Source organism: Penicillium roqueforti (assembly GCF_015533775.1).
Source record: "Penicillium roqueforti strain LCP96 04111 chromosome Unknown scaffold_01, whole genome shotgun sequence".
NCBI lineage: Eukaryota > Fungi > Ascomycota > Eurotiomycetes > Eurotiales > Aspergillaceae > Penicillium > Penicillium roqueforti.
Genome location: NW_024067565.1, coordinates 95,522 through 119,512, shown reverse-complemented (window position 1 = coordinate 119,512; position 23,991 = coordinate 95,522). Strand labels below are relative to the sequence as shown.

The following is a 23,991-nucleotide window of genomic DNA, read 5'->3' as shown; positions in this document are numbered from 1 at the left end:
ATAGCAGCTGCGATCACCTGCATGAGAAAAATGCAAGCTGATCCAACGCTGGGACCTACACTTATATGAAACGTGACATCAGCTGCCGTCATTGGAGATATAGTACCTGATTTGGAGGGCGTACAGCCAGTGAATGATCAAATAGCTATTTAGTATCCAAGCCGAGCAACCAACGGCGGCCCCCGGGGTGATTCTAGACGCTTTCGATGGTCTTACAGGGCGGGGTAGTGATCCACAATGTGCGATGTACGTACTTGCATTGCACAGGAAGCGCCGGGGTGAGGGGTAGCTCTAGGGCTATCACATCACATCACATCACAGGCTATTTGGTGGTGGATTTGGGCTACGTGGAAATAGTATTCATTTTACATGTTACGGAGTATCTCGGAAAGTATAGAATAGAAAAGTATAACGAGCGTTAGGGTTGGTCTATCGGACGTTTGGGTCGTGTTGGTTCTATGTACAACCCGGTTCCTCCGACCCAACATCAAATCAAGCATTAAGGACAGAAAAATAGCTGGATAACAGCTGTAATGCGAAGGACAAAGGAAATAAGAGACAAGAGTAGAAAAGCACGTATATAAGAAATCGCAAGATGGTATCATCAAAGCAGAGTGACACGGACTTCAACGGCAAGACAGAACGAACTTGACGGCCGGAATTGAAAGATTAAACAAGGACGCCAGGAATGAAGTAGAATGGATAAAACGGGCGCCGTCCTATGAAAGAAACGAGGTCAAATCAAGGCGCCGGCACCAGAAAAGCAAAGCAAAACAATAACAATGATCTTTTGTGTTGTACCCTGGGCAACATCTGCCCATGGGTCGAAAAAACAAACAGTAAATGCGACGAGCAAAGCCAGCCGAAGCCAAAGCAACACGCTCCAAATGCGATTCAACAAGTGTCAAATGCTCCAAATGTAGATAAGAAAAGCAGTATTAGGAAAATCTGTCTCTTTGGGGGTATCGCTCCCTTGGCAGTCGCTAGTGAAAAAAAAAAATAAAACGTATGAAGAAAACATTCTATGCAGCCGACGGTCGGCGGAGAATGTCTTCGCAGTTGGCGTCGAACCGCATATTCCAGAGTCGAATACTATTCATGAGCTTCTCGGTACTTTCAAGCTCACGGTCGCGACCGAAAATCGATTCGACAAATTCGCAACCTGCATTGCGGCCCATTGATACGGGCCCTTTGCCACCTTCTCGTTTGGCGGCCTTCCACATGTAAAGTTCGCAGCCCTTGAGGAGCTTCTTGAATCGGGACCAGAGGCGCTCGCCACTTTCAAGGAAGTCTTCGACGACTTCCTGCGCCTCCACGCGATGGATGCGAGGGAGACATTCATCAGCCCTCTTTACTTTGCCCGCCAGCTTGATCAACAATAGCCACAAGTCGCCCGCGACGTCGGCCATGGGCGTCGATGCGCCATGATAAAAGACAGTCCAGTCGTAGATCCATTTGCCGAGGGAGTTCGCATCAAACACACTACCGAGCAAGATGATCGGCGCCTCGGTGGGGTCCCAGTTTTTGATCGAATATCCTGGAGGGATCCCTGCGGCCTCGGCGTCATCTTCGGTGGCGGTGGGTGGCGGTTTGGCAGAAGCAGGCGGTGGTTTGGGTTTGTTGGGAGTGCGAGTTGATGTAGATTGGCGCCTGGTATGGGAACGTCTGGCCGCATCGATATCCTCGCCGTTAGGAGCCTGAGTGAAGTAAAAGTGAGAATCAGCTGGATTTGATTTGCGGTAAGAGGTCGAGGTAGTGCGACGGTGCTGGCCAGGGCCATCTCGAGTGGGGTTCGAGGCCGGGGGACGGCGACCGGTACGGGGTTCGCGAACGTGGGTGCGCGGGACATCGAATGCTTCGTCGACCACATCTACGAAGATGGGACGAGCCTGCGATTGCGACGGGTGGTATCCGTTGCCGAGGCCATCCCCCGTAGGGTGACCGGTCGAGGAGTATCGGTGGTGTTTGGGCTTTCCCGCAAAAGAAGCACTTACATGATCGTGCTTTCGCGATGGAATGCCATAGTCTGGAGTTGCTTCATAGTAGCCTTGTGGGTGGCCCGACGAATACCATGGTGTTTCTTTGGTGGTTGAGTAGCTGGCTTTGCGGTTGTGTCGTCGCGAGGTCCCGCGGGGTGAAGTGTAGGCGTTGGCGAACTGAGAGGCGTAGTAGGCGTATTGAGGTGAGGTGGGAGGTGATTGAGTTTGGGTGTAGTCGTAGGTTGACCACCCGGGTGGTGGACTGGAGTAATGATACATTATCGCACGAGCATATGGAGCACCAGTCGATCAGATAAATGTAAATGGGAGGCGACAAGCCGAAAATGCAAACAATCCAAAGGCAATTAAATGAAATCAGCAAGAAAAAAAAAGAACACCGAGTATATTATACAGGATATCGTGCACCCAAACAATAATCGACGCCGACTTTAAGACTGCAGGCCAGATAGGATTTTTTTGATAGGACCGTCACCGTGGTACGGTTTTGGATCGAAAAGAGGAGGATTGGAACTGAATGTGCTGAGAGAGCATTTGAACGTTCTTCGGTCAATCCGAGGAAAAGAGAGAGAGTGCGTTTAGGGGATCCTAGGACCCAAGATCTCCTATTGATAAAAGGGGATTGAGGAAAACAAAGAGCAGAGATCCGCTCCAGAAGGTGTAATGGCTTTGAATTCAGTGGGGAGAGTGGAGAGGGAAAAAATTCGACCCGATGAAAGGGAAAAGACAGATGGATCCCAATGTCAGCGCCGGCGATATTTGCGCTGGCCAATCAGCGAGTAGCCGGCGCGTGTGAGCTGGCGTCGTGGCTGTGGCGTTAGGTTTCTTTCTTACGGGTATTGAAATTCACGAGTTTCAAGGTATTCTATTCATTTCCTCTAATTTAGGTCTACTATTCCTTCTTCTGGGTGATAATCCGTCTCTTTTATACCTTGCGCTCGAGCTCAGCCATCACATATTATGACTCAACTTTATGTGGCAACCTTGGAAATACGATCACTACTCTAGGAGGAACTGGTACATTCTACGACACTCGTGAATCCACCATAACCTAAAGTACCATGAAGAAGTCTCGATGTCTCTACCCCTCAAGCTAGTCCAGATGAAGATGCTTCCATTGGACGCTATGCTAACCGCTTGGCTGATAGCCCCTCAGTTAGATCGGGCAGCGGACAACTGCATTTTCCTCGGTGTCTTTAACTTTGCCAGTCTCAAGGCAGCTGCATAGCGAGGTTTTTTTTTTTCTCGCTCTTGTTGGACTGAGTCACTCTGAGGTAAAGAAAAAAACTGGCGTGACTGTTGCCACTAAGACATAGCGTCATTCCATGATAGATCTTACTGGCTGCCTTGTATATGTCTGGCGCTGAAACTGATTAGATCACCCCTCCATCAGCTGGCGTGTCATGGTTGGGTTGGATGAGCGCAAACCATGTGCTCGACTTCCAGAACTGGGCTTACATTTTCCATGCCCCGTCAGTTCATCTGCATGAACGCCATCATTAGTTGCAGCAAAATGGAGAATACTGTATACGGGAGAATGATACCTTATCTCGAGCATATGAAGCAATATCCTCTAATAGTGGTAATCACCCCGGGACCGATGTAAGTACTTATGTTGTACCAGGTGTAGGCATGGATGTATGAATTGTCGGTTCCATGGTTGGACCGACGGCATCCCAGGTGTCACGGCGGCCCATCCCGTCTCGTCCAGTGGTTCAGACTCCACTAACCTCCAAGGCTCCAAACAGTTTAGATATTATTACTCTGTACTCCGTACTCTATACTATGTACTATGTAACATATACGAACACGTTGCCATGGCAAAAAAGGCCAATGAGCCCCATCTGTATATCTTTTACACACACATCCACTTCGCACTGCCATCTTGGGCGACATCACGGGTCATGCACAGGCTTTACCGCTGCGTCGCTGGGCAGCAACCGCCATTTCGGGCTAGAAAAAAATAGAGAATTTGCAGACCGCAACTTGCTGGCCGTCAATAGCTCGAGTGGGATGAAGATTTTCGTACAGAGTAATAAAAATAGGATAGTTATTACCAAGCACTCGTAAGAAATCGTGGGATGCGCAGCGGCTGTGTACAACACGTTAGGAATTGAAGCCGCATAATGAAGTAGTGTCCTCCAACATAAGCAAAATGAAGTCACTTCTAAATCACTACCCTGCTATGTATCAATTTTTGACATTGGCCGCCGACAGTTCATTGTTTCAGCGTGGGGCGATGAACAATAGGCGACTCGCTATCGTTGTGATCACAATCAACTCTAAGCCCTAGTCTGACTTTTTGGGACTAATCTGACCCAACCAACGCTATCAGATGTACATTGTGCGTCATGACTGGCAGTGCTAGTTATAGCCTAGAACTATAAACTACACACTAATACTGCAACGATATCTACAACTATTCTCTATTTTAGGACACAGGACACATGCCTCTGTATGTTCAACGTAGAGAACAGAGCCACTGCAACTTGGCTCAGCCACAAATACCATAAATACAACATAGGTTTTACGCTCACGCACCGAGTAAAGGAATGAAAGACGGAATTTCCAGCGCGTCCTTGCTGCCCACACAGAAGAATCCCAGGTCCATCCCTGATTCGAGGGCTTTGTTTTTCTGAATGAGTCAACCCTTCGAGATTCCCCCCTTGTCTTAATCAACCAGCCAAACAGAAGGCCAAACCCCGTCCTGCACTGCCGATCATCTAGGGTTGCACATGGCTTATTTTTACTTATTTTCCAAAAAGGAAATATCGCCTACCTAACATATTTTTGATCGTATCTGCAGGATAGATCTCACATGCAGGCATATTAAAAACAAAATATATACGGAGTACGGAGTAGACGTATCTGTCTATGTTGTATAGATAATCCGACGTCTAACAGATCTGACTCGATATCGCCCCCCCCTATTTTCACCTCCTTGGCCACCCAAGCTGATCTCAGCCGAGGACGGACAAAAAGAAAGAAAACAAATCCATGTACCATTTAATTTATTTAGTGCGTAATGCCAACTCGCCTAGGAGTGATAGAATTTCTGGAACAAGGTTTAAAGCCCAAAATCCACCAACAAGCCCGCTAACAAGGCTGCAGGGGGCCAACGGGCTGGAAGCCGGGACGCATATTTTCTCGGCTGTAGGAACATAACCTTGAACTGGCGCACGGGGACACGCACACACATCTTTGTACACCGGTTCCCCCCCCCCCTGAGCGAGATAATTGGCTCTTTTTAATTTATATCCCGTGCTTCTCGTGCGATGCGCACAGTATGGAGTATCTAAGCTTAGTACGGCTTACGGTTACATAGTGTATTAAGCCGTGGCGGCTTAACGGCTCAACATCCTTGCTACTCCGTAGACGATCAGGTTTTAGATACATATAGGGGGTGGACGCCTAGATGCCGTGTGGGTACCCTGTACTTCGTACGGGGGATTACAGACTGCTGAATTCCTCGATTTCAATGTGCGATGATTGGTAAATTTGCTTTTGATATCAAGTCCGCCAAGTCCGGAAGTACAGGGAGCGGTAATGATAACAACCCTTCACCTACATTTACAAGCACCTATGCCTACCTACCTCCTTACCCCCTAGGCATCTAATTAAACATGCACGCTCTGGATAAGATCCATCAATAATATCACATGAACGGTACGGTTCGCAACAGAATCATATTAATCTGCCACCCCTTGCACGAGCGGACATCGGCTTTGTCGCGGGAGAATCAAAACGAATCCTTGAACCCATTTTAGTGTTTGTAATGAGTATTCTAGGCCCGGTTGGAATACTAGCGGTCGGGAAGATCTTCGACGGTCATTAGTACGTGTATTATTGATACTATCCGGCTTTTGTGTTAAACTTTCGAGGTTTTCATTGTGCGTGCTGATCTTATAGGGTTTGGGTGGCTGCCCTTGCCCTGTGCCCTATAATGTAGTCTCTAAGCGCTTATAGGTCTAGGTTGGGGTGTGGGTTGGTACTTTTGTCGTAGCGCCGTGAGATGTGTGATAGGGAAAGATGGCCTGCGTTGGGTTGTTATGTGGTCGTCCTTTTGCGCAGTTTTACTTTTGCGCATATCAACTGGGGATGACTCGGGGTTGGTTATCTCCGAGTGGCTTGGGCCAGGCCCTATTTGGCCCTTGAGCCTTGGTGGTGTAGAACGTAGATTAGTTATTCCATACAACGTATTACGAAGGACCTTTGTCCAAATTGCTTGTCTTATAGGTTCATTTCATTGATAAAATTATGACGTGGTCTATATTTTGAATGGTTATCCTGATTTTGTAGGTATATGTATGGAAGGCTGGTTCCCGAAGCAAACCCAGAAAAAAAAAGAGCCAATATGTACAATGTAGATAGTACTGGTTGGGGAATATTGCTGAATATAGAATGAATGGTATCATTTGAAGACACGAGTCGCTGATCCTCGAACAAAGAAAAATCCAATGGGCCCGTCCCACCAGAATGCTGTAAAGCTGGAAACCGGAAGCTTATAGCTCGGGCAAAAAAATTAAAAGAGATAGAAGGCAAACCGCCTACGCAACCATGTACTCACCATCACCCCGCTTGGCCTGCATAACTCGCGACCAACGGAAGGCTTGTGATGGTGCCCTGCCGCCAGCCAGCGGAGGCGGGGGACCCAACCCGCTAGGGTAGACTGGGAATGAAGATTCATCAGAATGCTCAGCCCATATCCGTTCCAGAAGCTCTAGACAGGAAAGGTTGTTGATGAAGCCAGAGTCCTTGGAAATATCCTTGCAGCGATTGCGGATGATCGAACGGTGATTATCCTGGACACACTCCGAGCCGACAATGAACAGTGGCCAGAGAAGATATACGTCCGATTGCACGGTAATAATACAATGCATGGCGAGCTGGACAAGGTGCTGAATACGGCCATGAGACGATGGAAGGGTCGGCTCGGCTAGACGTTCGCAGTAGAGCAGGGCAGCATGACGAAAACACTCCGAGATCTGGTAGACGTCCTGGAGATTCTCGGGTGCCACTTGGTATGCTGAGGAGGAAGTCCGTGGCGTCAGATAAGTCGTGGCATTCCAGGCCATTGCAGATGCAGATAAGGGCGGAGAGGGGAAAGAGGCATGAGCAGGTGGGTCGAATCGCCAGGATTCGAGTCGCTGCCTGAGCGAATACCACTCTGTCCAGAATTCTGGAGAGGTAGGACGATGGGATGAGTCACTGCTTTGCGGCGGTGTGGGAAGAGAAAATCCGTATTCCGGTACGGAGCCCGTTCCTGTATTGGGCACAACTGTGTCCCATCCCGGGAACAGCATATTAGGAGGAAGGGATGCAGTGGGGACACCAGCATCGTTTGGGCGCGATAGGTTGGGCTCCTGGTCCTGGCTGAGAAGATTCAATCGTCCCAGCTGAGAAATCAGCTTGAACAGACGACCATCGCAGCCGGCCAGGTTCTCCAGACCCCATTCTCCATCGGTTATGGAGCTGATTTCCAAACATGTTCCGCGGAGTTGCACATCACGGTCATTTGTAGTTGCCGTCAATGTATCAAACCACGAGAACATGCGGATGAACCATTTTAGTTCATCCGTTACGACACGGGAATGGCGCATTCGGATCGCAAGTAGTCTTGTTACTCCAGCAAATTGTGCACGGAATCCGGCAACGCCAGTATCGCAGCCATGGAAAAGACAGAGCACCAACAGAGTTGCCAGTACGGAGTCTGATAACCTGCGACGAGGGTCGGCTAAATCAGCATTTAAAGCCTTGACGGCCATCCCTCGATGATGATTTTCTTCTCTGATGTACCCTTCGACCATGGAGATGCCATATCGATCTTGGAAATCTTCGTCGGTGAGGGCGCGGTGAGCCATTGATGACATACGTGCCGGCAGAGTTCGTTCCGTGGAGAGATGATTGTGCTCTCGCCTCTGGCGCAAGTTGCTCGTAGCCAACGTTGCAATCGCCTCCTGCAAAGCCTCGCTCTCCATTGCCAAGCGTATAACGTGAGTTCGGAACGGGTTTGTTGGGGTATCAAAAGCAACAATCATAGGGGCAATAACTTCAGCGTAGTAACTGATGAGATAACGAATACGTGGGGTCCGCCCTACGGATCGTGCCAAAAGGAGCTGTGAAAGTGACGGAGAATGGGCAGCGTTCCAAAACACATGATAATTAGGATCGTATTTGACATCCTCCTCATCGGCTTGTGACGCTGGGGGAGTAGCAGCGTGAGATGAAAATCGAACTGCTGTCGGCCAAACCAGAGAGCCATAATTAGCCGTCGGGCTCTGAATGGGAGCATACAGCAATGGCGGCTCCGAGGTCATATTTTGGCTCGTATTGCTTGGAATCATCGGCCGACTGGGTGACGGAAGCCCCGAGATCGCAGGCGGACCAGCAAGCGTGTTCGACCACGATTGTGGATCTGGCATGTCCATTGTCCAAGCTAGGTTTGAAGACATGTCGAAGGCAGCTGGCATCATGGATGGACTACCTTCTAGTTTCACACTCGGCGTCCTTGCTTCAAACGATGCCATTGCAGGGCCGGTGGACGGAGGCGCCGAAGCATTATCAGGCATCCGTGAAGAAGACGGGTCACCGCTCCTTGAGGCCTTCGATTGTGATCTCGCTGCATTCCCCGACGACTGTGCTTCCGATTGCATCACCGGAAGATGCTGGCCGCGGAGTTTCCCCCGACTCGCGACTCCAACACCCCATGTCAACGTCGTCTTGTATCCGGAACATTCGCGGCCAAGGTCGAGGCACTGGGAGCAATAGGGTCGGCGCCGGTCACATCGTGCTCCTCGCTTGGAGCAGGCAAAGCAGTCGTCGGACGCTCCGCTGACCACGGTTCTCTTGCGGCGTTTTCGGATCGGAGCGTTCGGGTCGGTCTTGCGGGATTTTCCCTTGGGCGCGGCGTCTCGCATGGGACTATCAACATTATCGGAGGCCATCTTGAGCTGGCGTGGGCAATGCCCGGATGGAGTCCATCCGTCAAGATCTCCTGAAAGACCTATGCGATTGAAATAATGGGCGTTCACGGGGCGTAAGTTACTTTGTGCGGGTAGATTCCGTAGATTCGTAATTGGGGCGGAAATATGGAATCCCGAAAGATCGGCGAATCCAATAGGGGTTTGGGGGTTTGGTGGGGGGAAGACGTATTTAAGTAGAAACTGTAGACTCTCTGAGTTTCGACTCAAAAAGAAGGAATAATAATATGACGGAGGAAAGGTTGGGGGGTGGATATGCGATCTTCCCCGGTGGAGGCTGATCCGCGCTTTAGTCGACCTGCCCACGTGGATTGGGGACGCCTTTTAAAGGCAAATGGTCCCACGATGATCATGAAAGCATTCATACCATTGGAATATGGGAGTGGTTAAATATCAGTGTCTGATATTTGTTCTGATTCGATCTTTCATGTGGCCTCAATGCTAGTTAGCACCTGGGCAGGCCTCGGCTTTCAGGGGTACAATCGGGGGATTTCGAGCGGTCTCGTGTCTCATGTCCGATATTGATTCCTTCAAAGGATCCAATATTGATTATATAGGACAATATATGTAGACATACTGGTCCAGCAACTCGTGCATGTACGTCGTAAGGTACGTAGGCCGTTGAGGCCTTCTAAGGTTGCCAAGCCTAATCTTCTTTTCCGCCCGGACTCCCTGGATGCGCCACAACTCTGCAACCAACTCCTCCGGTCGTCACATTCTGTGAATCGGGCAATACATATATGAATCCTTTTTATTCCTTCACTTGATAAGTAAAAGTCGATCGGCGTGCCCGTGCGCCGCTCCTTCAACCCCTGAATCCAAGCGCAGTTATCCGAACTATCTAGCAATAATGGGTGCTTTGCGACCTGGGAGAGCGAAGGCGCTCGTACTAGCGATGCTCGCTCTGATTCTAGTGTGCACCGTCTACTTTTACCGATCCCCAATCACCGCGTCCTCCAACGTCCCCCTAGTCCCAAACACAGCATTCGAGGTTCCACTCACGGAACGCCAGAAGGACTTCTGGAAAGTTCTTCGACCCATAATTGAACGCCACAAGCCGAGTTGCCCTTCCCCGGAAAAGCGAGGCGATGTCGAAGCCCAGCACTTTGACCCCACAAAAGACGTGCCGCGACCCGATCTGACGGGCCTGAGCGATGAAGATGTACGCAAGATGGAGGAAGCCCATGCGGCCTTCATCGAGGATATCAAGCAGTCAGACAAGGAGTTGAAACCGATTCATACCCCAGGCAAGCGAGGACTGGTATCGACAGCTGGCTCTACATACCTCCCGGTGTTTGTCTCATCATTGCGCATGCTCCGTCGCGCGGGGTCAACGTTGCCAGTTGAACTCTACATGAAGGACGCCACTGAACACGAGAAAGAAATCTGCAACGAGGTGCTTCCTAAACTCGATGCGCGGTGCTTGGTGCTGGCGGACGTGGTGGGTAAAAACATCATTGAACACTATCAACTCAAGATCTTCGCGGTTCTTTTCTCGTCCTTTGAAGAAATAGTCTGGATGGATGCCGACTGCTTCCCTCTTGGTAAACCCGAGGATTTGCTTGACTCGGAGCCATTCAAAACCAATGGTCTTGTCACATGGCCCGACTTCTGGGCTTCCTCCGCATCTCCCTTGTACTACAAAATTTCACGCCAACAGGCACCGTCCATGGCTGCCAGACAGTCGTCAGAAACCGGGGTTTTCTTAGTATCTAAGAAAACTCACTCTCTAGCGCTCTTGCTGGCAGCGTATTATAACTTTTACGGCCCCTCGCATTATTTCCGCTTGTTGAGTCAAGGGGCACCTGGCGAGGGAGATAAGGAAACCTTTATCCAAGCTGCCTCAGCCGTAGGCGCACCGTTCTATACTGTCAGTGAACGTGTGCAGGCTGTCGGACACGCGAACGCGGACGGGCTGTCCGGGTCGGCTATGGCACAGTCAGATCCGCGCGAGGATTTTGCCTTGATCCAGCAGGACAAGTGGCGTGTAAAAGACGAGTCGGTTGCCCCCGCACCGCACGTCTTCTTCATCCACGCAAACTATCCCAAGTTCAACCCCGGTGACCGGATCTTCGGCATGGGATGGGAAACAACTCCTACCTTAAAGAAGGACGGCTCAGATGGACGCGCTTGGTTGGCACCCCCAGAGACCATCAAGCGATTTGGATACGATGTCGAAAAGGCTTACTGGGAGGAGATCAAATGGGTGAGCTGCAATCTTGAAACTGCGTTCAAAACGTGGGAGAACAAAGTGGACCTATGCAAGAGAGTCGAGGAATACTGGGGTCATGTCTTTGCCGAGCCGCATGACGATGACCCCAAGTTTACTCTGGATGGCTGATCTCAGGTCTCACTGGCATATTTTGTGCCTTGGCTCGCTTCTCGACCAGTCAGCTTCCCCTCCCCTCTCCTCCCCTCCACTCCACTCGCCGAACAGGATTCCGATGTTTGGCTTATATCCAACTGCACTCCGGATATACGCCTGCTATGGCCTCGGTATCTGTGTGGATAAGCCCTGTCTTGGTTGGCAGTGGGGCTCTTCGATCATCCAAGCCATTCTATTTTGGCTAAATAATAAGTCAGTCACCCTATTGGAGGGGTTGCAGGTATTTGGTGCCTGTTTGGCTTTGTATATGCTGTCATATTTCATGATGTACAATAGCTTCGCCTTGACATCTGTCTCGTACATATCGTATAATTGTGTTTCGAAAGCGATCTCACGACATATGTTCTATTTATTCATACGTTTACAATGGTATATTTGGATTTGGACCACATTTTCCCTCTTCATGTAAAATATTACACCGGTTCTCCCTTCCACGTACGAAAGTGTAAATGATATATGACGCTACTTCCTATGTCTTTGGCAGGTGGAAGTGGCATGAAGAATTTGACCCGCAGACCTCGGGTGCATTCCGATCGATAGCGTTAAATTATGCTTGGTCATCCAACCAGCGACGGGTCAGAGTTGCGAACACCCAGACAACCACATAGACACGTGCTTCAATTGCTTCAAAATCTACAAGATACTGTATACAAGCTACAAATCTTCAACGCCCGTCTGTCTTGTCATCAATGTAGGTATACATTCAATGGCCCGTTACTCATTTGAGATAACGTTAGACCAGATATCATTATTATTGTACATCATGTTCCACCATGAACCCTCCCATCCCCCGCTGATGAATATTCAAATTCCAATCAGAAGACATGAGGGGGTATTTGTAACATAAAAAAACAGCATTATCGAATTTAGTGCTTAATGCCCTTCTCCCGCAGACGCTGCTCATCATCAGCCTGGAGCTCAGCATCAATCTTAGCACCCTTGGACGGAGCATTGCCGTGGAGGGTAGCCTGTACCGAAGCTAAGCGTTAGCAAATGCATCTTGATCAAGGGTTTCATGTGAGCAAAAGTTGTATGTAACTTACAGGCTTGGTAGGATTTTGCTTGCTCAACTCGGCCTCAGCGTCGTACTCGCTATTGTGGTGGTGTGTGGAGTCAGGCTTGTTCTCCTGAGAGGCAAGCTTGTTGGCAATGGAGCGGCCGTCCTTAGAATCGAGGTGCTTGTGGCTATTGGGCATACCCTCGGCATAGCGGGCCCGCTCTTGGAGCTCGGATACAGGGACGTTGCGCTGGTCGCCTGCCTCGTAGATGCTGCGGTTTCCGACGTTGGATTGACCTGAGTTCGACATTTTGTGTAGATATAAAGTGGATTTAGGGATTGAGAGGTTGAGAAGTATCGTAAAGAAGTAGTTCGTTTGAATAGAAGAGGAGTTTGATGGATTTTTTTTTTTACCATTGGAAGAGCTCGGTCTTATACTTGGTATGCTGGTTGTGATGTCATGCTGGAGTCACTGAGATCATAGTGGGGCGTAGCCCAGTTTGGCACAAAAGATCCTTGTTCATCATTGATTGCAGGTACTCTTGGGCCTTCTCTAGGGTTCTGATAATTTAAGCAAAGCGTTGCAATCAAGGCATTGGTGCTCGATGACATTCGAAGGTGGTTGATCTTGACTTTAGAGTTCCGCTTAATTTCCGCCCCACTTTATACCTTGAGAAGAACGTTGTAGCTTGCTACAACCTACCTTTGTGTGAATAAGTTGTTTTCGTTAGTTATTATGATCCAGTGCAGATAGCTTTGTACCTATTGACTTATTCTAGTTGGAAAGTCTTTCGATTTTTCAAAGATCGTATTTCGATGATAGTCATCATGTCGGCGGTCATCTTATTCTTATTCATCGCCTCTGGCTACGTCGCCATCGCAATTACACTGTGCATTGTAGTCATCGTGGCCATCCAGCTGCTATATCTGCGCACATCCAGACAGCTGCGAATACTCGATATTGAAGCCAAGGCGCCTCTCTTCTCCCGGTTCTTGGAAATTTGGGTGGTATATCCTCTGGACGGGCCTTTGGCTGGACAAGCCACTACGTTGAATCCGTCCACGACTCCCCCAACGTGTCATAAAAGCCATAATATCTGCTGTGGTGTGTCCAGCGATGGCTGACAATGGTACTGGATCTATTTATCGCTGGAATCGCCATTATTCTCGTTGCCTTGGTGACAAATATCAGCCTCAGTGGCTCAACTGGCTATCTCGGCGTAGCCCTGTATCAAATCGTGACATTCAGTACCTCGCTACAGACGCTCGTTACTGAGTGGACGCAGATTGAAATGGCTCTTGGGGCTATCAGTCGTGTCCGTACCTATATTCTCGACACAAAAGACGAGAACCTGCCCAATGAGACAGGACATGTCAGCGACAAATGGCCCGCAAAAGGGTGCCATTGTATTCAACGGTTTCACTGTATCCTATGACACTTCCACGGACCCAGTACTCAAGAACATCAACCTTTCCATAACACCTGGTGAAAATGTAGCCATCTGCGGTCGCACAGGTAGCGGCAAATCTTCCCTGGTATCAACTCTCCTGCGCATGCTGGAGCTTCAATTAGGATCGATTTGCGTTGACGACATCGACATCAGCACCATCACTCGCCAGGCCGTTCGTGCTCGCTTCAACTCCCTTCCCCAAGATCCGTTCTTCCTACAAGGCACCGTCCGCGAGAACCTTGATCCTCTCAGGGTCTCTACTGACGAGCGCTTAGTTCAGGCACTTCAGTCTGTGCGCCTATGGGACTTTTGCGAGTCTCGCGGCGGGCTGGATGAGGATATGAACGAAGGGACCTTGTCGCATGGACAGAGGCAGCTGTTCTGCCTTGTTCGAGCAGTAATCAATCCAAGCAGCGTCCTCATTATAGATGAGGTTGGTGGCAGTGTTGAGGCGGATACGGAAACTTTGATACACGAGGTTCTGCAGAAAGAATTTGAGGCGTGCACTGTCATTGTTGTTGTTCACAAGCTACACACAACGCTGGACCTTGATCGCTTCGTGGTGCCAAACAAAGGGCGTATCGTTGAGGCCCACCGCGTGAGCTGCTTGAACGGCCAGGATCACTGTTCAAGGCGCTATATGACAGCATGCAGACAGACGAGAGGTAATTTGGCATCTCTTGCTCCAGTAAGGGCTAAAATTATGGTAATAGTAGATGAGTATCTATCTTTCGTTAGAATATAGTCTTCTTGTTAGGCATGGGATACAGAAATTGTATGAAGTCCTACAACTTAGAAGTGCCTGTGATATTTCTATTAAATGGTCAAACAGGCAGCAGTCGGATTGAAGCCCCACCGCCCCGGTTAGGCGATACGAAGGGCCCAACGTTGAGAGCTATCTGGCACTGGCATGCACACTAAGCGTTGCAGCTGACCAAGCGTGTTATAATCCGGCCCCCATTCTCATGCCAGGTGGCATCTGTCATTTCAAGGTTTGAACTGAGGTATTTTCCCGCAAAGAAACTGGCTGGAACCTACATGAACAGGCCTCTATAGTGGCATTCAGTAACGCACACCGGTAATTCGTCAAATCAGCAATATGGATCTTTTGCACTCGGCAGGGTTTGCGTCACATGTGACAGAGTTGATAGATCAGCAGCATGTCCCGGGGCTGGCGATTGCAATCATACACAATGATCAAATTGCCTCTGCGGGATATGGACATGCGAGCCTGGATCCAGAAATACCTTGCACAGCAGATACGCTGTTTGACATTGCATCGTCTGCTAAATCACTCACTGCTGCGGCGGTGGGATTGCTAGTCGCCGATAATGACATGTTCCCGGATATTCAGTACGATGCTGTAATGTCGACTCTTCTCCCCGAGGACTTTGTTATGTCTGGAAAAGGATACACAGAAGGAGTCAGCGTGGAAGACATCTTAAGTCATAGAAGTGGAATGCCTAGGTGAGCTAGTTTTTTCAAATTTCATGGTTGAGTTCAAGACTAATGATATTGCGCCAGCCATAACGATTCTTATATGAGTGTGCGAGCGGCGAAGCCAGACAATGCTCGATCCATTACGAGAAACCTCAGGAATCTCCCTGTCGCTGCTCCCATTCGATCAAAGTATATTTACTGCAACATGATGTATACAGTGGCAACCCATCTTGTGGAAGTCAAGAGCGGACAGAATTTTGGTACATTCCTCGAAGAGCGATTTTTCAAGCCTCTGGACATGGCATCAACTACTCTTCAACCCAGCAGCGCACGATCAAAAGGATTCGAATCCCGCATGGCAACTGGCTACACATGGAAAAGAGCCGACTCAACATATCGTGGGTTAGAAAATCCGGACTGCCCAGAAGGCCAAGGCGCAGGGTCTGTCATTTCGAGCGTGAACGACTTCATCAAATTTGTCAAGGCTTTTATGAATCGCGAAGACCCTATCAATAAAAATGTTTATGAAGGACTCACTCGCCTGCGAACTTTTGTGAATCCAAACCCAGGAAGACGGAAGCGGCACACCTCACCGGTAGCATATGCTGCTGGTCTGGATATCTACTTTTACAGGGGACATATGGTCGTCGGCCATAATGGGGTATTCTCTGGATTCGGAAGTCGCTTCTTCTTTCTCCCTGATTTCTCATTCGGTGCTGTGATCATGGGAAACTCAGATGGGGCAAATGGCGTTGCGGCGACCCTTGTCCGAAAGCTAATTGACAATCTCCTTGGAGTCATGGACGAAAGACCTCATGACAGCAAAAGCAAAGCCACAAGACCTGTTAAAATTCGCGGTCCAAAACCCCAGGCCGAGGTGAAAGATGCAAATCCAATGAGTAAGAACCAGGGAAAGAAGGAGAAGAAAAAGCAGGAAAAGAAAACCCAAGTGAAAAAAAGTCAAGATATCCAGAAGGGCCAAGTGAATGAACAAAGACCAAAAAGGCATACTCCGCAGCCACCGACAATGCCTCTCAGTGCTTACGCTGGCAACTACTGGAATCCTGGGTATCATAACTTATTGGTCCAAATCAGAGATGATGCGCTCTTCATCGATGCTACAGATCGCTCAATGGGGTTTACCTTGAAATTCGAGCATGTGTCCGATGACCGAAAATTCGATGCTCATCTTACTGATTGGCTCGATGGCAGTGATGGCATCGTAAAAGCGGAGTTTGTAATAGAAGATGCTCAAGTCACAAGGTTGGGTCTGCAGTTGGAGGAAATGCTCAAGGAAATGATCTGGTTCGAGCAGAAGGATGGAGTAAAGAGTGAGTATCTTGAATTGAGGCTGACAAGGAATAATAATTTGGATTTATAATAAGTGAAAATATCAACAAACTGAGGAAGAAAAAGAAAAAGATATATACAAATGAGTGACCGAGGGTTGAGAAGAGTATGAGCGTATCAAACTCTTAAGGGGGTCAAGCATAGCTTATACCAATCAAGAAGAAATTGACCACTGTCCAGAGTAGGCACTATTGATGTTGAATTGACCCAAAGAGTCTGCATTGTCTCCAGTCACTGCTTGCCCTTGGACGGTCCATCCCGAAATGTCCAGCTCCATGGAGAGACTAGTCGATCCATCGTAAGTGGTATCACTTGTAGAAGCAATGATGGTGTCTCCGACGGGGACACTGCCACCGATCAGTCCATCTGGGAAGGATACTCCCTTTACACTGAAGTTCTTATAGTTCTGCAGAGGAGTGAGACGGAAAAGGCCAGGGCAAGGACCCTCGCAGTAGACGTTGGAAATGCTCATGCTGATTGACTTGGAGCTATCAACATTGTCGCTGCCGTCGTAGTTTGGCGAAGCACCAATAATGGCCGAAGGAACACCGTTCTCGCTCTTGCGATAGCGTGAGTGGATGATATTGAGTGTATCGATGGTAACGCCGGAAACTTCGCGAGGTGTCCAGCCCATCTGGATGATCGGATCGTTGAAGGCCTTCCACACTGTGAGCCGGGATGCAGTGACTCCAGAATAATACGTCTTGATAGCGTCATCGTTCACATGGTAGAAGACATCGTGCACACTGCCATTGGTGTACATCTGAGGGCCATCAGTCTGCATGAAGAAGGCCCCGACCTGCTTGTAATCGTAGATATCAACCGAGATGTCGTCTCGGTCGGAACTTCCATCCATCAAATCCATGGTGTTGAACGGGGGCGAAGTCAGAGTCGGTCCGACACAGTGCCAGATTTGGCCGCTTGTGACGCTCCGGTGCCACCACATTCGAAGACTAGTCACGTCATCTTTGACTGCTGTGTAGCCTTGGTCCACGTTTGCTTGGTAGACGTAGATTTCCCCAGACAAAACACCGTGGCCTGTGGCGTAAAAGTCCTGGGCTGTAGTGGTGTATTCGATTCCTCCTTTCACATACGCTCCAGGGGCAAGGTACACCCAGTAGGTGTTAGGATCGAGCTTGATGTGAGCTTCACCCAGAGGGTCCGAGTCGATATAGTACACGCCGGGCGGGAAGTAGACAATAGATGCCGAGCCAATGTCATTTGCGGTGAATGCACCAGGTGTCATCACCACGGTGTCGGCACCATCGCTGGCTGGGATAAGATCACTTGAGAGGAATGGGCTGGCGAAGATGAGCAGAGCGTTGATGGGTTCAATCCCAACGACTTCCCCTGATCCGTCGGTGGTATAAGCTTCTCCATCAGACCGGAAGGTGTAAAGGTCGTTGCCGAACTCCACGGAAAACTTGCGTCCGTTTTCATCAGCAGGGACACGGATGATCACTGCATTGTCCGCGTAACTGAGTTCATACGCAATGGTACTCGGCCGAATGATAAGGTCCATGCCAACATCCTGACCGTCTCTGCGGGAAATGGTGACATCGACATCCTCACTATATTCAAACTGGGACCACGCCATATTGATGCCAGCATCAATCTCAATTGAAATTCCATCGTCGCCGCTGAATGTGTCGCTGGTATCTCCGGGGGTCTGGATTTTTCCGTTGCCATTGCGAGGAATGCTTTCGTAGACGAAGGAATCGTATGAGGTGTTCGACCCAGCAGCGGCAACCTGAACGAGATATTGGTGAGATTGCCGGACATTGCCTGCTTCGACAGCAGTGGCTGTGTTTATCTCGGCCGTGTCGTGCCACCAGGTACAGAAATCCGAGCCACAGTGTGTATTGGGGGTAGAATCCGTTTCTCGGGGTAGAACAAACGCCCCAGCTAGGGTTTGCAGCCCGATAGCAGGGAGTAGAAAAGATTTGAGAGTAATCATAGTGAAGGAATGGATGCTGGCTGAATTGATTGTTATTCTATCCAAGCAAGGGGGCAAAGCAGTCTTTATACAACGGTTTTTATATACCTGAAGGATTCACCCGCCTCCACTCGTGAATTCTCGTGCATAGTTGGTGTGTTATTTATTTTGGTATTTTTACATATTAAGACGGAATTTATTATTATTTTTTAAAATAGGGCTGCCTGATCTAACCAACAATTAAATCGGGTTTGGATTAGATGAAAGTTTAGATTAAGGGGGGGGGATCAGCTTATGCCGGAAGCTCCGAGAGGTGTTCGTGCGGCATATGACGGTTGACCGGTATTATTCAGTCTTGTTGATGATGCCATGGAGGGGGCCTACCGCATACTTAGTGTAGGGATTGACGGTTGAGGGTTTGAGAGCCATTCCATTACGCGAATGCCAAGTTCGTTAAATTAATTACCCCATAGTACTAGTGTAGTATGCCGCGTCTTATCTGGCATAACAATGGGACTCTTACTAACACAGAGACGAAGAGCCCCTTCCAGCAAGGGAGTAATATGATTAGTATAGCTCCTACCAGTAATCCAACCCATTCATTCTCCTATGTTGCAAATGAGATATGGGTCCTCCAGGGGGCTCGGTTCAAATCAAAAGTACACCCAAGCTCCGCTTTTTCGACCATTTGGGATGTCAAAGTGGGTTATCTCGTCGATTTCACTCGTCGTCAGGTCCTCGACGGGGTTTTCTCGGCATAGAGTACCACACCGAATTGTCCATCGTACGTTGTACTTGATTCCGAGTAATTCCATAAAAATCCGCTATCTATGTATAGTTCGTTACGCAGTGGAAACCAATCCTTCGAGAATGACCAATGGAAGCCGCCTACGTACCAATCCAGGCAAGCGTGGTTTTCGTTCGTCACAAAATCAGCCGCGTGGGGTCCCCGCAAACCACCCTGGTCCGTTCCCCGCAAACCAAACTGCCCGGAGAAGGCCCGAAACAAATCAGGAACAGCCCCGGAGCCCGCTTGTCAGACTCCGGGATTCGGAGTCTCTTCACAATAAGAAACAAAGTTTTGCCAACTGCGAATGACTGTTGAGAAAATCTCGGTATACCAAGACCCCATGACGTACGACAGCTCCTCAATGCTTCTGCATCATCTTCTCATTCGTCACGGCTTCCGTTCGCCGACAATTTTCCACGTGCAGATTTTCTGTCATTTACAAGAACCAGTGCTGAAATTATACTCCGACGGCTAATTCCAGCTCTGTCAACTCGGCCAGCTCTCGGATTCGCATGGCATTGAGATTGAACAAGGTTTTTATTATTGCGTCTGTGGCATGCAGGCATGCTTCGGAACTTTGACTATCTTCATGCAGTTTGGTACACCTCATGCAGGTCGACAGACCTCTCTTTGCCCCAAGTGCGACCTCGGGCCTCTGTTGCTGAGTCCTTTTCCATTCAAGGGGCTATTCAGAGAGCTTCGTGGCTCCCTTCGCTCAATTTCTTTACCCACTCTTTCGGCACAAAAATCGTAAGGAACTACCCCATACTGTTCTCATACTTTCTCGCTATGTTGAAATACAATATCGTAAAAATTAACCTGCTGGAAGGAGCGATGTAAGTAGCGGTGCAAGGAGGTGGGTACATGGTCGAGGATGGCTAGGCCTGACAACTTGCGGGTATACCAAGACAAGACAGAACGGTGGGACTACCCCAACTCTAAGGATAAACCAAGCCAATCAACATATCCTGAGCAGTGTCCAAACCATCGAGGTGAGGGATACAGTCAACCTTGGATGTGCGAGAGATAATATCCCAGACGGCAGTTTTCACATCCGCTGCTGAATCAATCTGAGATAGCCAACATTGTTTGATGATTTGTCCACATACTATACCAGATATATCGGGGAACTCTTTTTGAGTAAAAAATCTTTCAACCTCATTACTAGGAAGCTCCTCATACGGGCTGGTGCCTTGAGTAATCTCATAGAGAGTCGACCCTAGTGCGAAAAGATCTGTCGCCACCGTCGGTTGCTCTCTCCAATGTCGTGGAAGAAAAAATCGGGTTCCTTCACCAGAGGCTGGCTTCGAACCATCTAGTGAAGAACCAGAGAAGTCAATAATCTTGATGTCGAAGGCTGTATCTAACAGAAGATTTCGTGGTTTGATATTGCAATGGATAGTTCCGTTTCTATGCAAGAGATCGACAGCCTCTGCGACTTGGTACGCCCATTTCAATTTGAGGCTCGTCGATACCGAGTCGTGAGCCATATGTCTTGAGATCACCGTTTTTCATATATTCAAGCACAAGACCTTCCCTGGAATGACCTAGCATCCGAACAAGCCTCTTATGCGGTCCAATGCGACGATAGATACTGGCTTCTTTGGCGATATCTATGATATTGTTTTCGATCTCAGAACCTGGATATGGTGCCTTGAGTGCAGTCCCATCGTCAAGGAGCTCCACAATTCCAGTAATCCCCCCTGAGATCAGTTGGCCTTGAACGTCCCTCACGCTGGAATAGCCCACGTTGGGTGCGATATTGTCTGAGTACCCATCGACTGAGCTCAGTGGGTTGGGTTGGTTGTCTTCCTATTGTTATTGTTGAAACGTCAGGCAACATTATGGCAATAGGGCAAGGGAGTGTGGAGTACCGTTCTAACATCTCCAACAGGGGGCCAACTTATCGGACGTGGTAATGAAGACATCTCTAATCTGACATTCTTGGTCGGGGAACATGGGTAGCAAGGGGCACCTTTGCAATGAAACCAGTCACACCACGTGATCATCAGCATGCAGGAAGGCACAAGGTTGTAGGAATGATCAGAGGCATTGTTTTGATATTATGCGCTTCTTGATGTACAGCTTATATGGAGCTGAGCCGGTGCTTCACTAGCCAAATAATGTAATTAAGCGTCATAGACAATTCGTTCGGATAGCCTAGGCCGTTTTGCATTAAATGGTCGATGATCGTTCTTAGTTTCTAGCGCTGGCTATTAAGTCCTAGAACAAACATTCAATGTTTCGGTCTCATGTGGTAGGTTGATTGCATTCTGTACTTAAAGACGGAAATCTGTCTTGACAAGAGAGATATATATACACGAAAGGACTCCTCTTTCGGTTGCTACATATATTCATCATATCGTACAATTCATATATTACAACATCCGTCTCAAACCCCCCTCATCCTCGGACTGGTCACTTCGCCACTTCAGCGTCTGCTCTGTGGTCTGTCCTAGTCCCTCTTGAATACCTAGGTATTGGGGATCACGCTCAGCCAACTAATGCCACGGACTAGACTCGAGATTCCGATTGGCAAATTGTGGCCTAACAATTGGAAATCCGAGCCAACCTTCGTGGGAAAGCATTCTCCAGATTCCTGGTTGTAGCTTCCTGGTTGTAGCGTGGATGGGCAAAGGGGAATATCCATATGCAACTTTGCATTGCAAGAGTCAATGGCTCACCGATTCCGCTTGTCGACTCCTATTTCATGTCGACAATTTCGGGTCGAAGCAATTGTCTTTAAAAGTTTTGTAACGTTGTAGTGACATACAATCATCTGGTCCGGGCAAGGAACCATCATTATCAGCTAGAGTGGGATTCCAGTAGGAAGGGAACGCTAAGTGCGGCGGCAGGGCCTCGAGGCCAAGTATGGCGTGGGACTGCTGAAGAAGCGAAGAAAATAGATACGACTGTCCTCCGCGAATATTCGACAGGAGGTCGATGATGCCGCATAAAACGGTTTGGGCGTGCGCGAATAGCTCTCCAACGCCGTCGTTTTTCCTGGGAAGTAACACATGTGCGAGCAATGACACAGTCTCTCCAATGTCGTAGAGCTTTTGTTCCTACAATACTGATAAGCAGAGGGCCGATTTCCGCTGAGACAATTACTTACGATGCCTATCCCATGCGCATCAGCTGACTTTTGTGCAACAGTCGACATCAGAGCCATTACGGACTTCCCTGCCGTTATTGGGAGATCTAACGGCACGACAGCTCCCTGATGGCAGGTTGAGTCGACTTGATCGCTTACTACCTTCCATAAACGTGTTTGCAGCCACTGCCGCGTGACGATTAGATCGACTTTCTGGGTTTCGTTGTATTCAGCCAGCAAAGGGGTGGAAAGGGCAACCGATTGATATATAGGATTTATCATCGCAGAGTCACCGAGAGAGCCCGCGGCACTCGCATTCCAGTCGTAAAAGCTAGATGGGATCTTTTCGAAGACTGAAATCAAATTCACGAATCCATAAGCCAGTGCAGGGGAATTGGACGTGAAGACGGTCGGCTTCTGGATGCGTCCTCGTAGTGTGATTGGCATGTTACGCTGTAAGGCATACGCTCTGTCGTACAAAGTTAGCAAGTACGTATGCGCGATAGGATATAGTATAGGGGCAAAGCATACCTCTCGGTAATGAAGAGTAGCCAGTAAATCCTTCTCCTCAACTCGGCCGTTTCAGGATCTTGGGCTAGGTAGCTTGGTTCTTGGTGCAGGTTCAAGAGGTGGGCAAATGAGATACTTTGGCTCAAGTAATGCCAGGCATGGTTATGTTTGTCCAGGTTGCCGTACGCCGAGAACAAAAAAAAGAAGGCAAGCAGCGTATCGGTGTGCGGTTCGTCAAGGGGGTCGAATTCTTGTAGCGCTTGTATGGCTTGCTCGATTAGGCTTTGGCCAGACAATGAAAGTTCTTCGATAGTGCCACCCTCCGATATGTCAAGCTTCAGCTGCAGATGAGTCGCCGCACACAGCGCAACGATGAAAGCATATCGTCTCGGTGACAGGGCTTCAGGGCTCATGCATTCAACTGTCACTGTGTCGGCATCGAATACTGGCATGATCGGGTAGAGATGTTTGAGAAAGATGTCGACATGAGCCTGCAACAAGACGGGGGATATCCTCTGGCATGCTGCAGTAGGAAATGTCGGACTCTTGAGGAGGCCCACGAAGCGTGTGTCTGGGCATTCTGTCGTTGGTAAAAACGTCCATTGGTCCTCAAGATTTGACTCAGAGGGAGGACCGACAGCATCTGCGTGTCCTGCGTCACTTGCCGCGAACGAGACACTTGATGTGTGTGGAGATGAATGGTTGCTTGATGAAGACAGCGAGCTTAACACAGGAGCCGTGGGGCCTTTGGGTCCTTTCCGTCGGGGGACGGAGGTGTACTGGCAATTGAGAAACACCTCCTGACATTTTCCACAAGGTTGCTCGCGATTACATCGGACCTTGCGTCGGCGACAATTGTCGCAGGCCGGGGTGCGCTGTTGCGTGGGTCGAATAGAGGCACTCATTGTTGCCGAAATCAGCCCGATCAGTGCGCAAATGTACGCTTATTACGGAGTTATGTTCATCGGCTTTCATATTTATTTGCGGGGTGTCTCTCTAAACCGAAAAGGACTGGGCAATTTTTACCGACCACCGTTGGATGTAGCCATAACCCCGCAAA

At 49.0% G+C, this 23,991-nt stretch overlaps 9 protein-coding genes across 9 annotated transcripts; 3 read left to right on the top strand and 6 right to left on the bottom strand.

Moving 5' to 3' along the window:
* Window positions 1-1,022: 1,022 nt before the first annotated feature.
* Window positions 1,023-2,258, bottom strand: LCP9604111_881 (uncharacterized protein; the record flags this gene model as incomplete). Its single annotated transcript, XM_039072538.1, has 1 exon — window positions 1,023-2,258. One exon carries the CDS (start codon window positions 2,256-2,258, stop codon window positions 1,023-1,025), a length of 1,236 nt encoding a protein of 411 aa, XP_038933429.1.
* A 4,286-nt stretch (window positions 2,259-6,544) lies between these two features.
* LCP9604111_870 (Zn(II)2Cys6 transcription factor) lies at window positions 6,545-8,941 on the bottom strand (the record flags this gene model as incomplete). Its single annotated transcript, XM_039072427.1, has 1 exon — window positions 6,545-8,941. The coding sequence occupies one exon, from the start codon at window positions 8,939-8,941 to the stop codon at window positions 6,545-6,547; it is 2,397 nt and encodes a 798-aa protein (XP_038933418.1).
* An 886-nt stretch (window positions 8,942-9,827) lies between these two features.
* LCP9604111_859 (alpha-mannosyltransferase) lies at window positions 9,828-11,318 on the top strand (the record flags this gene model as incomplete). Its single annotated transcript, XM_039072316.1, has 1 exon — window positions 9,828-11,318. One exon carries the CDS (start codon window positions 9,828-9,830, stop codon window positions 11,316-11,318), a length of 1,491 nt encoding a protein of 496 aa, XP_038933407.1.
* A 911-nt stretch (window positions 11,319-12,229) lies between these two features.
* LCP9604111_848 (uncharacterized protein) lies at window positions 12,230-12,670 on the bottom strand (the record flags this gene model as incomplete). The annotated part of the gene is made up of 2 exons (XM_039072205.1): window positions 12,230-12,331; window positions 12,407-12,670. The coding sequence occupies 2 exons, from the start codon at window positions 12,668-12,670 to the stop codon at window positions 12,230-12,232; spliced, it is 366 nt and encodes a 121-aa protein (XP_038933396.1).
* A 1,049-nt stretch (window positions 12,671-13,719) lies between these two features.
* LCP9604111_837 (ABC transporter C family protein) lies at window positions 13,720-14,732 on the top strand (the record flags this gene model as incomplete). The annotated part of the gene is made up of 3 exons (XM_039072094.1): window positions 13,720-14,476; window positions 14,569-14,586; window positions 14,644-14,732. The coding sequence occupies 3 exons, from the start codon at window positions 13,720-13,722 to the stop codon at window positions 14,730-14,732; spliced, it is 864 nt and encodes a 287-aa protein (XP_038933385.1).
* A 178-nt stretch (window positions 14,733-14,910) lies between these two features.
* On the top strand, window positions 14,911-16,632 carry LCP9604111_826 (uncharacterized protein; the record flags this gene model as incomplete). The annotated part of the gene is made up of 2 exons (XM_039071983.1): window positions 14,911-15,278; window positions 15,336-16,632. 2 exons carry the CDS (start codon window positions 14,911-14,913, stop codon window positions 16,630-16,632), a joined length of 1,665 nt encoding a protein of 554 aa, XP_038933374.1.
* Window positions 16,633-16,755: 123 nt separating this feature from the next.
* On the bottom strand, window positions 16,756-18,558 carry LCP9604111_815 (CAZyme family GH49; the record flags this gene model as incomplete). The annotated part of the gene is made up of 1 exon (XM_039071872.1): window positions 16,756-18,558. One exon carries the CDS (start codon window positions 18,556-18,558, stop codon window positions 16,756-16,758), a length of 1,803 nt encoding a protein of 600 aa, XP_038933363.1.
* Window positions 18,559-20,737: 2,179 nt separating this feature from the next.
* On the bottom strand, window positions 20,738-21,255 carry LCP9604111_804 (uncharacterized protein; the record flags this gene model as incomplete). The annotated part of the gene is made up of 2 exons (XM_039071761.1): window positions 20,738-21,139; window positions 21,202-21,255. The coding sequence occupies 2 exons, from the start codon at window positions 21,253-21,255 to the stop codon at window positions 20,738-20,740; spliced, it is 456 nt and encodes a 151-aa protein (XP_038933352.1).
* Window positions 21,256-22,035: 780 nt separating this feature from the next.
* Window positions 22,036-23,836, bottom strand: LCP9604111_793 (Zn(II)2Cys6 transcription factor; the record flags this gene model as incomplete). Its single annotated transcript, XM_039071650.1, has 3 exons — window positions 22,036-22,392; window positions 22,443-22,890; window positions 22,953-23,836. The coding sequence occupies 3 exons, from the start codon at window positions 23,834-23,836 to the stop codon at window positions 22,036-22,038; spliced, it is 1,689 nt and encodes a 562-aa protein (XP_038933341.1).
* Window positions 23,837-23,991: the final 155 nt, after the last annotated feature.